General features: G+C 49.2%; 1 protein-coding gene across 1 annotated transcript in view; it reads left to right on the forward strand.

The window, feature by feature from the left end:
- EPB41 (erythrocyte membrane protein band 4.1) overlaps positions 1–15,899 on the forward strand; it is a 76,304-nt gene that overhangs the window by 21,156 nt on the left and 39,249 nt on the right. Inside the window, exons 5-11 of the mRNA XM_014952928.1 lie at positions 884–959; positions 1,503–1,721; positions 4,675–4,762; positions 5,308–5,460; positions 6,933–7,030; positions 7,923–8,095; positions 14,288–14,496. Coding sequence (XP_014808414.1) covers positions 884–959; positions 1,503–1,721; positions 4,675–4,762; positions 5,308–5,460; positions 6,933–7,030; positions 7,923–8,095; positions 14,288–14,496 — 1,016 coding nt within the window. The remainder of the gene's footprint in view (positions 1–883; positions 960–1,502; positions 1,722–4,674; positions 4,763–5,307; positions 5,461–6,932; positions 7,031–7,922; positions 8,096–14,287; positions 14,497–15,899) is intronic.

Consider the following 15,899-nt stretch of genomic DNA (forward strand, 5'->3'; position numbering starts at 1 on the left):
GTCTGAGATTGTGATAAATCTCTGAGCAAGTCAACCACAGGGGTGCCTTCTCTTTCAGAAATAAATATTATTTGGAACTACAGTGTTAAAGGGCACAGCCGGCGGGAGTTGTAACTATAATAATTACTTTGGGTGCTTAATGGGTTGGTTAAGACTGTTTGCTGCAGATAAATGTAATTATTTTCAAGGAAAAGGAGTAATTCCTTCAGGTATGTCGCTTAGAAGCTGTCCATACCACAAATAGTGTCAATTCTAGGTGTGATTATGCGAGTCCTCACTCCAGTGAATGCCTGTAACTGTTCTGCACGAGGGTTGCAACAGGCTGTATTAAAACATTTAGGTCCAGACTCATAAAGTTCCTTCTTTCTTGGTACTTACTGATTTCTTCCAGAGATTGATGCTTCTCTTGGGCTGAGTTTAAACCGTGGTCTGACCACCCGACCAAAGCCCATTAGGGCTGCTGAGTGAATTAGCACATCTGCTCCTCACGACAAATTTGAAAATGGGGTCGAGTGATAAAACAATAGGCATTCATTAACCTGGAGCACATGCCTGACCTCTCTTCATTCATCTTCTATTTTTTCAGTCAGTGAAAAAATAGGTAATTTAGCCTCTTAGCAATGAATCTAATTCTCTTCCACAAGTTGGGCTTTATTCACGTGTATTTGCCTGCCCTGCTTTGTTTTCTCCTGCTTTTATCTTAGCCCATGGAAATGAAATTATATCTTATACCGACTATTAAGTATTAAAATCAGTATTACAATCCGCTGGCTGTATTTTGACAATCAACTGGATGGATATTCCTGGCTTTTCTATAAAGATTGACCGTCACGAAGCTGTTCTGCTGTGTTTATTTTTCTCAAGCTCTTCTTTGTAATTGCAGGAGGCCCCTGGGATTTTACCTTCAACGTCAAGTTTTACCCACCGGATCCCGCGCAGCTGACAGAGGACATAACCAGGTGAGCTACCTGGGAATCCTGCTGAGCAGGGAAAAACACTAGAACAGGAAGATTGAGTAGAAATTTTTAATATTTGGGTGATACTCCATCCTTCAGATGTCTCGGGGGGGTTTTCAGTTGTTTTTAGCGGATGTGGGGGATGCTCCCACTCCCCACTGAAGCCCATGTGCATAAAGCAGCGTTGTTTATCATCCTGGCACATGTGTGTTTGGACAGAAAAGTATGTTTTTATTGAAAAATAAGATTTTCTGATCATAAATACCCTCTACTCCCTATTCAGAGTGGAGGTGACCTTAAGTCTTCCTGTCCTCCGTGCTGTTTACCCTGGGAATATTACCCCATAAATAACCTCCTGTCCTCCATGCTATTTACCCTGGGAATATTACCCCATAAATAAAAATACAGGTAGAAATTAGAAGCAAGCATCATGCTGTGCTTATCAGTGGCATAAAAAAGGAGATTCTATTGGATCCTCAAATTTCTTAAGTTTCTCTGTGCTCTCTGTAAATAGGATTTTACCCTTTTTTTTTTTCCCCTCCCCAGGTATTACTTGTGTCTTCAGCTCAGACAAGACATCATTACGGGGCGGCTGCCCTGTTCCTTCGCCACTTTGGCTCTGCTGGGCTCCTACACGGTCCAGTCCGAGCTGGGAGACTACGACCCCGATCTGCACGGCCCGGATTACATCACCGAATTTAAATTGGCCCCGAATCAGACAAAAGAGCTGGAAGAGAAAGTTGTGGAGCTTCATAAAACCTACAGGTGAGGTGCGGCAGCCGGCGGGCTCGTTTGTGCACAGCAGCCTGAAATCATGGCAATAATGGGGCTTACTAATATTTTCCCCACCTCTATTCCATGCTTTTGGTTTCCTGCTGCACTGATTTGTATGTTGGCAGCAGCAGAAGGTGTGAATTTTCAGCTACTGAGAACATTGGCTATTTAAAGAAGATCTAATACTTTCTAACAAAATCCTTCTGGAAGCTGGAATTCTTTTTATCTTACGTGAAGGGGAAACTATGTTTTTAGCAAGCAGATGCGAAGTCTTGGGAGTGTTTATAAACAGATGCTCTTTTTCAGCAGTGTACCTGTGAAAGTGACTTCTATTTCATGCGAAAATGCAAAGCTTGCTTGTTTTAACCTTTGTTTTGTTTTTGTTTTATTTTGAATAATTGCTTTGGGATTTATGCAATTTTTTTTGATTGCAATCTGGCTGGAGCAGATCCGGTGTCTCTGTGCGTACGCTGTAGCCTACAGCATGTTTGGGGTTTTCTGCTGCCACGTTTAATGAGTAACACTTCATAATGTGGAAATAACTCGGATAACGCAGGATCTATCATCCTCCTCCTCCCCTTCCCCAGCGTGGCCATGACCTGGGCAGATGTGTCGCGTTCAGGCAGGGATGAAGGACTCTGAGAGTCCCTAAGATGAAAGGGTGGCAGCAACCAAACCTCTTCCTCCCCTTATTTTGAGATGATTTTCATAGATGCTCTCATGCCTGGATTGCAGAAGCTGGGTGAGAGCAGCCACCCGGCAGCTCCTACACCCGTCCACGCTTTGTGCTTTTAAGGGGAATAAAAAAAGCCCATAAAACCCAGTCTGTGATACCAGAGCCTTCAGCCAGAGCCCCTTGACCTGTGAAAAGCTCCTGGCTGATGCTCTAATAATGAGAACGGAGCGAAGGCGAGACCTTCTCGCAGGCAGATGGGAACTAATAACCTGAGTGGGGTGGGGAACGGGGTGGACGCCTGCCCCTGCCTGGGACAGAAGCTACAATTAACACCTCGCCGACCCCACCAATCAATACTTCAAATTGATTCCTCTCCATTTGCACTGAGAGGAGAGGAAATGAGGGAAAATAAGTACCGGGGCCGCTGACAAGTTTCATGACTTGAAGTCAAAGGCCGTTAGCTGTGCTGGAAGTGGCAGATCAAGTTGCTGAATTATTCATGGCTTCATTAGGAGGATACTTCAAGGTATAGGACATAGTTATATTTAATCTGCTCGTGCGTGCAGGAGGGAGGAAGAAATATGGACCCATTTAATTTCTGGTCCACATTCTATGAACATTGAACTGCCAGAGGGTTTTCAGTGGGAACACTCTGCTAAACCAAGCTCCATCTCTGGCTGCTGTATTTGCAAAGCACAAGGCATGTGTTGGGGATGGCGACTGCTCCTGGGTCTTTCCTAGAGGATTGTCCTTCCAGTCCTAGAATCATGGAATGGTTTGGGTTGGAAGGGACCTTAAAAATCATTGAGTTCCAACCCCCCTGCCCTGGGCAGGGACACCTCCCACCAGCCCAGGTTGCTCCAAGCCCCCTCCAACCTGCCCTTGAACCCCTCCAGGGATGGGGCAGCCACAGCTTCTCTGGCCAACCTGGGCCAGGCTCTCACCACCCTCACACCAAACAAGTTCTTCCCCACATCTCAGCTCCATCTCCCCTCTTGCAGTGTCAAACCCTTCCCCCTCCTCCTAGGGCTCCCCTCCCTGATCCAGAGTCCCTCCCCAGCTTTCCTGGAGCCCCTTGAGGGACTGGAAGGGGCTCCAAGGTCTCCCTGGTCTTTGTGTGCCCTCTCTGCCACCCTTCAAACCTCTATTTACATCTCACACAAGATGTATGCGAGCGCTCAGGAAGGAAGACATCAAAGCGGGGAACAAAATGAGATGGATACAGCAAAATGCTCTCCCAGCAGAGCGGTGGGATGTACCCCTTCCACCAGAAACTTATTAACAAGGGCACTTCAATAACGCTGATAATAGCCTCCATTATGGGGTTGTGGCTGCTCGGCGGAGTTGGGTTGCGTTGCCCCCCCCCGCAGACTGGGTGCCATCTGTTCCCAGAAAACCTCTCATTCATCTGCTCGGCCCCAGCAGGAATCGCTGCCGAGGGGTCTCAGCTGTCCTTGCCTTTGCTCTGGAGAACAATAGCTGGGTTTGGAGGGGATCCGGCACGGGGAGGGGGAGGGCTGGGGGGGGACAATACCTGTCACCCTCTGCCTTCGGCTGAACCGGTGTTTCTTCCATGGCATCAGGTTTTCCAGCCCTCCCTGCCCTCCCTGCCTTTCTCTGCTGCCTGCACGGTGATGAGGTGCATCTGTTTTGTCAGGATGTCTCAAAGCACAGAGTTCTGCATTCAGAGCCATTAAATAATCCATCGTCTGGGCACGAATTTGCATCAAAAGCAATAGAAAATCTAACCCATAAATACTTTTGTGAAGACTGATCTGTCCCCTCCTAGAAGAGGAGGCTGAGAGGAAACCTCATTGCCCTCTACAACTCCCTGAAAGGAGGGTGTAGAGAGGTGGGGGTTGGCCTCTTCTCCCAAGGGAATAATGCCAGGAGCAGAGGAAATGGTCTGAAGTTGGGGCAGGGGAGGTTTAGAGTAGATATTGGGAATCACAGAATCTTCTAGGTTGGAAGGGACCTCAAAGATCATCTTGTCCAACTGTCAACCTAACTGACTTTCCTGAGAGGGTGATCAGGCCCTGGAAGGGCCTGCCCAGGGAGGTGGTGGAGTCACCATCCCTGGAGGTGTTTAAGAAACATGTCGATATGGCACTTCAGGGCATGCTCTAGTGCCTGAGATTGTGGGGTTTATTTTTTGTGTGTGCATGGTTGGACTTGGTGATCTCAAAGGTCCCTTCCAACCATGAAGATTCTGTGATTCTATAAAAACAACAGTTCGGGGAATACCAAGCCCTTTCTCTCTTTCCCCAGATCCATGACTCCAGCCCAAGCAGACCTGGAATTCCTTGAGAACGCAAAAAAGCTGTCCATGTACGGAGTCGACCTTCACCACGCCAAGGTGAGAATCGGCGTGTGTGCACCTGCCTGTGGGTTTTGGAATTTGATTATCCTTCTCATGTAGGAGCAAAGCTTACCCATCTCAGGAGGCTCCTTTGGAAAGATGTAGGAAGTCACCTGGTACAGAAAGAGACACATAACAGAAACGCCTCCAGCATTCTTGCAAGAGAAGTCATTCTTCCCCGTTGCTTAGTATTTATGTGTTACAGGCAGCTTTACCTGACGTAGACAGGTCCTTGCTCTGAGGAACTTAGAATAGAAGGCTCTGACCCTACAAGGTGAGACTTTCTGCTCAGGGAAGGGCAGGGTAGACTCTGGACCAGCCCTTGGAGCAAACAGCATCGCAGGAGAGAGCAGCAGAGGGAGGAGGTTGTATGGAGAAACGTGGAGGAAAAGCAATCCTGGCCCTGGCCGTGTAGAGAGGTGGAAGCTGAAGTCCGGGTGGTGGGGACATGAATGTGGGGGAAGACCACAGGGGTGATTTGGAAGGCAGACATTGACCTGAAACCCCCTGACACCACTCAAAATCCTCATCTGCTTTCCCAGGACTTGGAAGGAGTGGATATCACTCTGGGAGTCTGTTCCAGTGGCCTTCTTGTTTACAAAGATAAACTGAGAATCAACCGCTTCCCTTGGCCCAAAGTCCTGAAGATTTCCTACAAACGCAGCAGCTTCTTTATCAAGATTCGGCCGGGGGAGGTACGTTCTTCGTGTCTTTAATTGCCTTCTGATTATCACCGAGGTGTTTGCTTCACTAAAACAACGCGGGGAGAGGGAGTGAGCTCTGCTCTGCAGGAGTATTTTATACTCTATAGGGTTTTGGATCTCGGCTGGGTGTTTTCGTTGGGGCAGAGCCCTCTGCCCTCCCTGGAGCTATAATAAAACAGTGGGTGACAGACAATTTAAAGAACGTGTCATCCAGCACCACCTCCTGGCACTGCTGGGTATTCCCAAACAGGGAAAACTGGTGGGAAGTTGAAGCTGGGAGAGGACTAACTCCTTTTTCAGAAACTGGCCGAGACAAAGGCTCTTTGTCTCGCTTTCCTTTTTTTTTTTTTTTTTTTTAAAATAAATTTAAAAAATACAACCACGTAACTTTTGACTTAGACTGCAGCAGGCTGGGGGTGGGGGCTGCCCTGACAGAATCTTCTAGGTTGGAAGGGACCTTAAAGATCATCTTGTCCAACCGTCAACCTGATTTTGACAAAAATAGACGCCCGCACAATGAACAAAAAGCAACACCATCACTAAAACATATCTTCCAGCACCACATCGACCCCTCTTTTGAACACCTCCAGGGATGGTGCCTCAACCACCTCCCTGGGCAGCCCATTCCAATGGCTGAGAACCCTTTTGGTGAAAAATTTTTTCCTAATATCCAGCCTGAACCTCCCCTGGCGCAACTTGAGGCCATTTCCTCTCGTCCTGTCACCTGGGACTTGGGAGAAGAGACCGACCCCCACCTCTCTACACCCTCCTTTCAGGGAGTTGGAGAGAGCAATAGGTCTCCCCTCAGCCTCCTCTTCTCCAGGCTGAATAACCCCAGCTCCTTCAGCCTCTCCTCAGGAGACTTGTGCTCCAGACCCCTCACCAGCTCCATTGCTCTTCTCTGGACCTGCTCCAGCACCTCAATGTCTTTTTTATGGTAGGGAGCCCAAAACTGGACACAGTACTCGAGGTGGAGCCTCACCAGTGCCCAGTACAGGGGGACGATCACCTCCTGAGTCCTGCTGGTCATGCAGGACTCCTGACGTTGCCTTCCATGAACAGGGAGATCCCCAGAGCAGCCCTGGTCGCTGGAAATACAATGAGGAGAGAGGCTACAGTGGGGGTCTGCCACTTTGCTCCTCTTCTTCCTCCTCCTCTTCAACTGCCCTGACCCAGCCTTGCAGGGAAGGCAATTTTTGACCTGCAACTAGGCAGCATGATGGGGGGGTTAAATGAGTCTGAATGGCTGCAAAACGCAAATCCTGGTGTGTCCTGAGCGATGTGTGGGGAGTTGTGGACCGAGTTCTTGGACCCAAGCCCCTCCTGCGCATCACGAAGTGGGTTCAGTTGCTCTTGGGCTACACCAGCAGTTTGTGCTGCAGCAGAACAGGTCGATGGGCTGGGAATGGGACTCCTGCCACATCTATTTCTTGCCATACCTAAATAATCTATATTTTCCGCAGCAAGAACAGTATGAAAGTACAATTGGGTTCAAGCTACCGAGTTACCGGGCGGCGAAGAAGCTGTGGAAAGTATGTGTTGAACATCACACGTTCTTCAGGTGGGTTTTCTAAGCGGTGAGCTTGCCTCGAATGACTAATGTGTTCGATTAGCTGCTGAAAATGAGCACTCCTTCGGGGCTCCTTAGGCTTTCACAGGAATTGGTTGCAGAGACGTTAAGTGTTTATATTGTAATACGTTTCTAGGCAGCTTCCACTTCATAAGATACCAAGGACTGAGGTCTTCTGGCTTTTCTAGATGTGAGCCTTATTGTTAGCGCGCGTTGTTTTGTTCAAGTGTAGGGCCACGAGGATGATCAGGGGGATGGAGCACCTCTACTATGAGGACAGGCTGAGGGAGCTGGGGTTGTTCAGCCTGGAGAAGAGGAGGCTCCGGGGACACCTAATAGCAGCCTTCCAGTACCTGAAGGGGGGCTACAGGAAGGCTGGGGAGAGCCTGTTTAGAAAGGCCTGTAGTGACAGGACGAGGGGCAATGGCTTCAAGCTGGAGGGGAACAGATTTAGACTGAAGATGAGGAGAGGGTTCTTCACTGGGAGGGTGGTGGAGCACTGGAACAGGTTGCCCAGGGAGGTGGTTGAGGCCCCTTCCCTGGAGATATTCAAGGAGAGGCTTGATGAGGCCCTGGGCAACCTGGTCTAGTTGGGGGTGTCCCTGCTGACTGCGGGGGGGTCGGACTAGATGACCTTTGGAGGTCCCTTCCAGCCTGGACAACTCTATGACTCTATGTATGCAAGAAACTTGTTTAATTTGTATTTTAATTTCTCTTTATCTGGATCTGGAGGTGTGTGTGGGGGGGTTTTAAACGCTGCCTGTGGTTTTCAGGCTGACTTCGACTTCTTTAATTTGTATTTTAATTTCTCTTTACCTACCCGCTTCCTGGATCTGGAGGTGTGTGTTGGGGTGGTTTTTAAAACGCTGCCTGTGGTTTTCAGGCTGACTTCCACCGAGGCCATCCCGAAGAGCAGGTTCCTGGCCCTGGGCTCCAAGTTCCGCTACAGCGGGCGGACGCAGGCGCAGACCAGGCAGGCGAGTGCCTTGATCGACCGACCCGCTCCCCAGTTCGAGCGGACGGCGAGTAAACGGGCTTCCAGGAGCCTCGACGGAGGTGAGTGTCTGCTGCCTCTCCTCTCTCCCTGGCTGGGTTCAGTAGGGGGCTCAAATACTCCTCAAATACCACCGAAATTCCACCCCACACCCCCCCAAAAAAAGCGTAACTTCTCACTTTAATACAAGACCTGGCTATAAAGTGCAGTCCCGTGGTAGCACCGGGGAGAACTGCCCAAGGAGAAGGATGTAGGTGGGTGCTGAAGGCTCATGGTAAAGTTCTGTTTGTAAAGATGTTTCCTCATCCAATCTCAGTGTGTTTTCCTTTTAGCAAATCAGGAATTCAGCTATTGTGAGATTTGTTAACTTTTAAAAAAAACTTCTTAACGTTCTTTTAGCTTCTTAAATTACATAGTTTTCCTTGAGGAAGAGATTATTTTTTTTGGGCCACAACTTGTTTGAAACCTTTTCAGCATCTGTTAAAACGATGCTGATGTTGAAGTTTTGTGGCCTATTGATCCGCAGAGCTCATCCCTGACATTTTCAAAAATACCTGGATAGCAGCTGGCGAGAGGAGGTGAGGGGTGGAAGGGCAGTAGCTGAGTTTGCTCCCCTTGATCTGGGGCTTGTAAAATTAGGATCCAGGGCTGAGGGGAGCATCCCTTTGAACTGAGAGGATCCAGGGCTGAGAGGAGCATCTCTTTGCCCCGAGAAGATTCAGGGCTGAGGGGAGCATCCCCTTGCACCAGGAGGATCCAGAGCTGAGGGGAGCATCCCTTTGCACCAAGGGCACCTGATAGAGCAGGAACACCATTGCTTTGAGCCCTGAGGTCATTCTGCAACCCGGGAGGGAGCATGGCTGTCCCAGCACCCCGTGGTCAGCAGCAGCCAGGCTGCCCCTGCTCCTGGCATGGGTTTTTGGGGCTCAGCATTACCCCGAGCCTGGGCTTCACGCCTCAGGGCTGGGAGGGAAAGGGCTGGACTGCTGAGTTTGAGCTCCACAAAGCAAAATACCTGGTGATGTGTGAGGTTACCCAGGCACGATGCTTGGAGGTGAGGGGACCAGCCCTTGGCCGTGCCCCGTAGACCGTTACGTGCCCGGATGAGTAGAGAAATCCCCGTTTCAATCCCGCTCCCAAATGTCAGGGCTTGGAAAAGAGCAGCCCCTTGAACGTTGACGTTTCTGTCCCCGCTGAAGTCTGCAGCCTTTTTCCATCTGCTGTGTGGGCAGCCGTTAACATGTGCCCCGTTTCCTCAGCTAAACGTGCGACTCAAAAAGTTGAGTTCAGAGCCGTAGAGGAAGAGAAGCAGGAGGAGGAGGTGGTGGTGGTTGAGGTTCCTGAACCAAAACCCGTGGATCAGATCCGAGAGAAGCCAGGTATAGCTGTGGTGGTGGCTACGACTCTCTCCAGCCTTTCCTCTCCTTTACGTGCTTGTTCCTTGACAACTCCCCAAGTTTCACCAAATCTTGATGGCTTTCTTGGGTTTTTTTCTTCATTTCTTTGCCGGAAGAGTTTGGCAGTCAGGGAACAGCCAGCCTGGCTCTGGGAGACTCATTAAATTTCCCCCTTGCACCTCGTTAGCCTGTAATTCTGGTGGGGAGGGGAGGGGGGAAGTTGAGGATGTGCTGGCACTCGAGCCTTGTTAAACCACCTCATTAAATTGGGGTGGTTTTGTAAATGTGGTTCAGAAAACTTCAAAGTTTGATCTTGAAACTTCTTGTAAAGCTCCTGAAATTCTTCAGCCTGCCATTTTTTAAGCCTTTTCTGGGTTTTTTTGGTGGTTTGAGAAATGCCCCCGGACCCGCTTGCCATTTTTTAAGCCTTTTCTGGGGTTTTTTTGGTGGTTTGAGAAATGCCCCCCAATTCGCTACATGGAGCTTGTATTTCTCTTAACATAGATACGATTAATAAATATTAATGCCCTTAGGAGGTGTATAGGTACAAGAGCATATTTGAATACTAATAAGCATATCACAGCAGAGGTGTTGTCAAATATTTGCAGTCTTTGTCGCTTAAATAGCGAATCCCTGCGGTGCACTGTGGCTGGAGATAATTCATATGCAAATGCAGCGGGTACTGCCCCACTCCCCTTCTTCCACTCTCATTATTGGTTTTTTTACAGCCTGCTTTTGACATCCTTGGGTGTCTGGTATGAAATCTCGACCAGGCTTTCTTAAATTAAGGTGGCAGACTCTCTCCCCACCACTCTCTTGCCTTGAATTCTCGCTGGCTGGCATCGGCTGGCGGGGAACGCCTGATGCTGGAAAAGCAGAAGGTGGAGAATTAACATTTAAGATGGGGGTGTATGTTCGTAGTTGTTAGATTTGAAGTTGGCCACTCGAGTACGTTTAATTAAAGCTGCTAATTTTTATATAGGTTTTCATCTAGAGGAGCCTGGGGGTGTTTTTCCTGATTTCACCAGCCAGCACCTGCTTCTCCCCAGACTTTGCAGGCAGAGCCTGCCCTAGTGCGGCACTGGAGAGCCCTTCGTGTGTCCCCATGTGTCCCTCCCTGGGCGAGAAGCCCTCAAACCTTACTCATGGTGTTCTTTCCTCCTCTCAGCCAACACACCGTTGGGACAGGCAGCTCTAGAAAGACTGAGATGCAATTGTGCAGTGAAAAATTATTATTAAGCTGCCTGGTTTAATGGAGGGGGACTCTGGATCAGGGAGGGGAGCCATAGGAGGAGGGGGAAGGGTTTGACACTGAAAGAGGAGAGATGGAGCTGAGATGTGGGGAAGAACTTGTTTGGTGTGAGGGTGGTGAGAGCCTGGCCCAGGTTGCCCCGAGAAGCTGTGGCTGCCCCATCCCTGGAGGGGTTCAAGGCCAGGTTGGAGGGGGCTTGGAGCAACCTGGGCTGGTGGGAGGTGTCCCTGCCCAGGGCAGGGGGTGGCACTGGGTGGTCTTTAAGGTCCCTTCCAGCCCAAACCATTCTATGGTTTCAAAGCCTCCTTGCTGTCCTCAGCTGCTGACTCGGAGAGGGATCTCCTCTCTCTCTCCCCTCTGCTGCTGCGACCATCGTGTGTCCGCACCCTTCTCCAGCCGCTCCATTAACACGTACGAACCTCTTTCTAGCCAAACACGCTCTTGAAACTTTTCAAATGAAACCCATTGCAGAGGAAGAGGAGGAGGAGGAGAAGGTAGAGGTGGTTAAGGTTCCTGTTGCCGAGCCAAAGTTACCGGAGCCGCTGCGGCCGCGGTCAGGTACAGCCGCGGTGACGTTGGCCATCGGCGCGGCTCTAGCGGCCGCCCGGGCTGTCACCCGCTGGGTTGAAGTGATGCAGTGGCTGTAGGACAGAGGGTGCATCGTTTGCCGTGGTGTTCCTTGCCCTTAAAATCACACCCTTTTGTGGTTTGCAGAGTGTCTTGTCCTACGCCAGCGCTGCTTTACCGGGCTGTGCCTCTGGGCGAGAGGAGGAGGTGCCGTGCCGGGGCTTGGCTGTGTGCCTGCGTGTCCAAACCGGTGTGCAGTGGCCTCCTAACCCCCTTCTGTTACTGTCCCCTTCTTGGAAAAGTCTTTCCCCTGAGCTTTAGGGACGTGCGGTGCCTGAAAATCAGGTTGTGTGCTCCGGGGGACTGCTGGAGGTGACCTCAACCCTGCTGCGTTTCTTGGCTAGAACCTGCTTCTGCCCTGCGAAATCGGGTTGTGTGCTCCGGGGGACTTGCTGGAGGTGACCTCAACCCTGCTGTGTTTCTTGGCTAGAACCTGCTTCTGCCCTGCTTGGGGAAGGGGGGGTCACAGCCACTTCGCTGCTGCACACAGGTCCACCCTCCTCATAATTAAAAGCAGAGTGGGTCAGTCATTACAGACAGAGATTGAAGCCGGGGAGGGAGGAAACTGGGAACTTCACCTATTTTCTTGGTTATTATGAACAACACTACTCCAGCTTGAGGATGGACTTGAGAACACTCCATGGGACGAGACATCGGCCTCAAGTTGCGTCAGGGGAGGTTTAGATTGGATATTAGGAAAAATTTCTTCACAGAAAGGGTTATCCAGCATTGGAATGGGCTGCCCAGGGAGGTGGTTGAGGCCCCATCCCTGGAGGTGTTCAAAAGACGGGTTGACATGGTCCTCAAGAATATGGTTTAGTGATTTTTTAAATTTTATTTTATTTTTTCTTATTTATTTTTTTGTCAGAGTTAGGTTGATGGTTGGACTAGATGATCTTTAAGGTCCCTTCCAACTTAGACCATTCTATGATTCTATGATCAGCCAGACCCACTGTGATCCAGGAGCCTCCTCTGCCTCTGCCCCTTCTCCTCATCCACCCCCTGCACTTTTTCCTCCTCTTGACAATGTTGGTCCCAGTTGGGGATGTTTTCTCGGCCGGGGTGATGACGATATTATAAATCTCATCTTTTGGAGCAGTGCTTTTTACTGTGCTTAAATTGTGTGTTAAAATAGCCAAAGGTCAAGAAAATGTAATGAAAACGAAGCAGCTGTGGACAGTGCATCCTTGAATGGCAAAGGAGAAACAAGGATGAATCCTTCATCCTTGAATGGCAAAGGAGAAACTTGGGGTCTGTTGTTATTTTTCCTGCATGTCCTGATGCTCTGAAGGAGGAAAGTGGCCGGGGCAGGTTTACTGATGGCAGAATTTCCTTTGCTGCTACTTCATCTTCGAGGTGGCATTTTAACCCATCCGTAACTTTTTTAGCCAAACGTGCCCTTGGCAATGTTGAAATAAGCCCAGTTGAAGAGGAGGAGGAGGAGGAGGAAGAAAAAATGGTGGTGATGAGAGACCTTGAGCCAGTCCCGAAGGAGTCAGGTACCACCACGATGGCTTTGCACACCCGGCATCCTCCTCATCCCGACTGTCCCTGCCGTCACACCGTCCCTCCGTACGACCTCCCCGGCGGCTGTCACCGCTTCCGTGGCATAAATGACACCGGGACGTGGCACCGGGGTGTCCTTCCAAGGGGATAACACCGTGTCTGGCTCACAGAAATGAACTGTCGGGCCGGAGAGAGGGGCAGATCACAGAGATGGTGGTGGTGGTTTGGGTTTTTAGGGTGGATTTTCAGCCAGACGTGGTCTCTAGGAGTTTGTCTTAAAAGTGTGATTACAGCCTCTGAAAAATCAGGTTCTTTTTGTATATTCTCGGCCACAGGGACACTTTATTCTGTGCATGTTTTATACACACAGATGAGTTATTGAAAAGATTCTTACTAAGGAGTTACTCAAAATTACAATTTCTTCTTCAACACCAAATTTTCTAGTGTCTTTGTTGAGCTGGATGGAGACTGGTAACGTGGTGTTGGGGTAGGTTACACAGTCTGACCTTTGCTGCATAAAATGGGACTTTAGGAACATGAAACCATAAGAGAAATTATTTCAGGTGACTGGGTATGTTTTTAAAAACCAACCTCAGGAGAACCAAACAGCTCATGGCATCTCTAGGTAATGCAGAGTATTGGCTTGGATATTTTGGAGGTGTCAGACTTTTCAGGGATGGGGATTGTCTGGGAAATGAGGAATGGAAGGAAAAGAGTGGGTAGTTGATTTTGTGTGTACCTGGTGCTTGTATTTGAGATTTGTCGTCCTCTGGACAGGGGATTTTTGGGGAGCATGCTGTTCATTTCTGCACTGTCACTGATCTGGAGAGGCTGGGTATCTTCTCGCAGCGGTGCCCAGGCTGCAGCAGGAGATACCCACCTGGGACACACAACCCCAGCCTGCTTTGAAACCCACCTGGAAGTTGCTGTGAAGTTCTATAGAGCAATGCTTGTTGATTATTTTTTTGCTTAAATTGCTGAAAAAATCAGGGAAATGAGGAAAACCCGTTGTTGCCCTCCCGGAAACCATCCGTTTTTGGTTAAGGAGATGCCAACGAGGTCAAGAACTCACCTCAGCTCCAGGATTTTCTATTTTTTACTGGACTTCTGTGGCTGTTGTGTGCGAAGGACCCAGAAATCAATGGCACAGTGTCAAAAAACAGATTCGCCTTTCTGGTGTGGCTTCTCTGCAGAGTGCAAGCTTGCTTTTTGTAAACCATCTGTCGTGGGGTTTTATTTTCTTTCGTTTAAACCATAAGTAAAACAATCTCAACTTTCCCTTACTAAACGCACAAGCTGCTTGGCTCAACATCTTTATTTCTTTTCCCTTTTTTTTTTTTTTCTCCTCCTCCTCCTCCTTCCTTTCTTTTGAAACGACGGCGCTGTAATTTGGAAAGGCTTTGCCTGGTGCTTTAGCATCATTGCCTGCTCTGAACCTTGTCCCCTTCTGTCTCTCCCCACCCCGTGCTCAGCAGTGGCCGTGATAACCCCCGAGAGGAGTCCCCGTCCCACCTCTGCCCCGGCCATCGCTCAGACCCACGCTGCGGAGCCCGTCCCAGCCAAGCCCCACGCCAAGGACGTGGTCCTTGCCTCTAAAATAGAGAAGGAAGTGGCAAAACCTGACGTGAGACGTGAAGAAATCCCAGAGAAAGCCAAGCCGGAGCCAGCAGATGCCTCAAAAGTACGTTAGACCTCTCTGGAAGAGGCTTGTGCTGGGGCTGGAGCATCATCTCCAGAAAAAGCCTCCAGGACCTTTCCCTCCTGGGTTTATTTCTCACCCAGGCGTGGGGAGGGAGTGAGGAACTGGCTCTGGGTTCCAGGGAAATCCCAGCCCTCACCTTCCAGGTGGGAGAAAGGAGGAGGAGGAGGTCTGGGAGGAGAGGATTTTGGTGGTTGCAGTCAAACTGAACTGAAACCACTGATATATGGTTTAAAAAACCACCAAGGGTGGTGAGACACTGGAACAGGTTGCCCAGGGAAGTTGTGACTGCCCCATCCCTGGAAGTGTTCAAGGCCAGGCTGGATGGGGCCTTGAGCAACCTGCTCTAGTGGGAGGTGTCCCTGGGGCATGTCCCTGGGCCCATGGCAGGGGGGTTGGAACTAGATGATCTTTGAGGTCCCTTCCAACCCTAACCATTCTATGATTCTATGAATTGCACAGGAGCTCATGGTAATTGAATTTAGAGCTCACCCAAGTTCATGGTAATTGAGTTCAGAGCTCACCCGTGGCTGAGCCCTCTCTGCTGGTTCCTGGTACGACACCAGGAGCAATTCCAGTGAAACCAGTGATAGGGATCTGCTCCCCAGCCCGGCCTCTGAATGCAAATGTTTTTTACCTTGATAGGCTTTCTCATTTCTGCAAAAACTGGACTAAAACTTTAGCTGGGAGTAGCACTGTTGAGACCTTGGAGGTTTTTTTTGTTTAAATGAAAAATTTTTTAAACGTTATTTGAGCTTTCTACAAATGTCTGAGACCTCTGCTGACATTGATCGGTGTGTGTCGTTCTCCTAAGTGAAAATAAGGTGAAAAATTACTGTTTGTGTACTATTTGCCTTAATATTGTGTAAATCTTCCTGACTGAAACCTCACAGCAGAGCCGTACAGCTCGAGATGCCATTTCCACATTATTCTGAATATTTAGCCATTCTCAGCGTTACTGGAGCCACGTTTTTGCTCTAACCCATCACGCCGTGGGTCTTGTATGAGATGCTCTGGGGGGTTGGGAACTGAAGGTGAAGAAAGGACAGTTCCTTTTTAAAAAAAAATAAAAAATCCCTGGCCTGTGTGAGTTGTGATTTTTAAATGAAAATGCTGAAGAGACCTTCAGGACGGGGCTGTGGAGCGTGTGTCGTGGCACACAGTTCCCCTGGTGCTGTTCCCTCCTGGCTGCTCGCCCTCATTAAACAGAGAACACGTGTATTTTATTCATCCCATCTCACTTATTACAGGGTTTGGTTTTTTTTTTTTTCTACGTGCTTAAACACCGGATTTTTTTCTTTTTTTTTTTTTTTTTTTTTTTTTTTTGGTTTAATCCTGACCTGAAAAACCTATTTTAGTCCTGTATTTTGATAAGTAGCTATCAG

The sequence above is a fragment of the Calidris pugnax genome, unplaced genomic scaffold (assembly GCF_001431845.1).
Source record: "Calidris pugnax isolate Ruff unplaced genomic scaffold, ASM143184v1 scaffold243, whole genome shotgun sequence".
Lineage (NCBI taxonomy): Eukaryota > Metazoa > Chordata > Aves > Charadriiformes > Scolopacidae > Calidris > Calidris pugnax.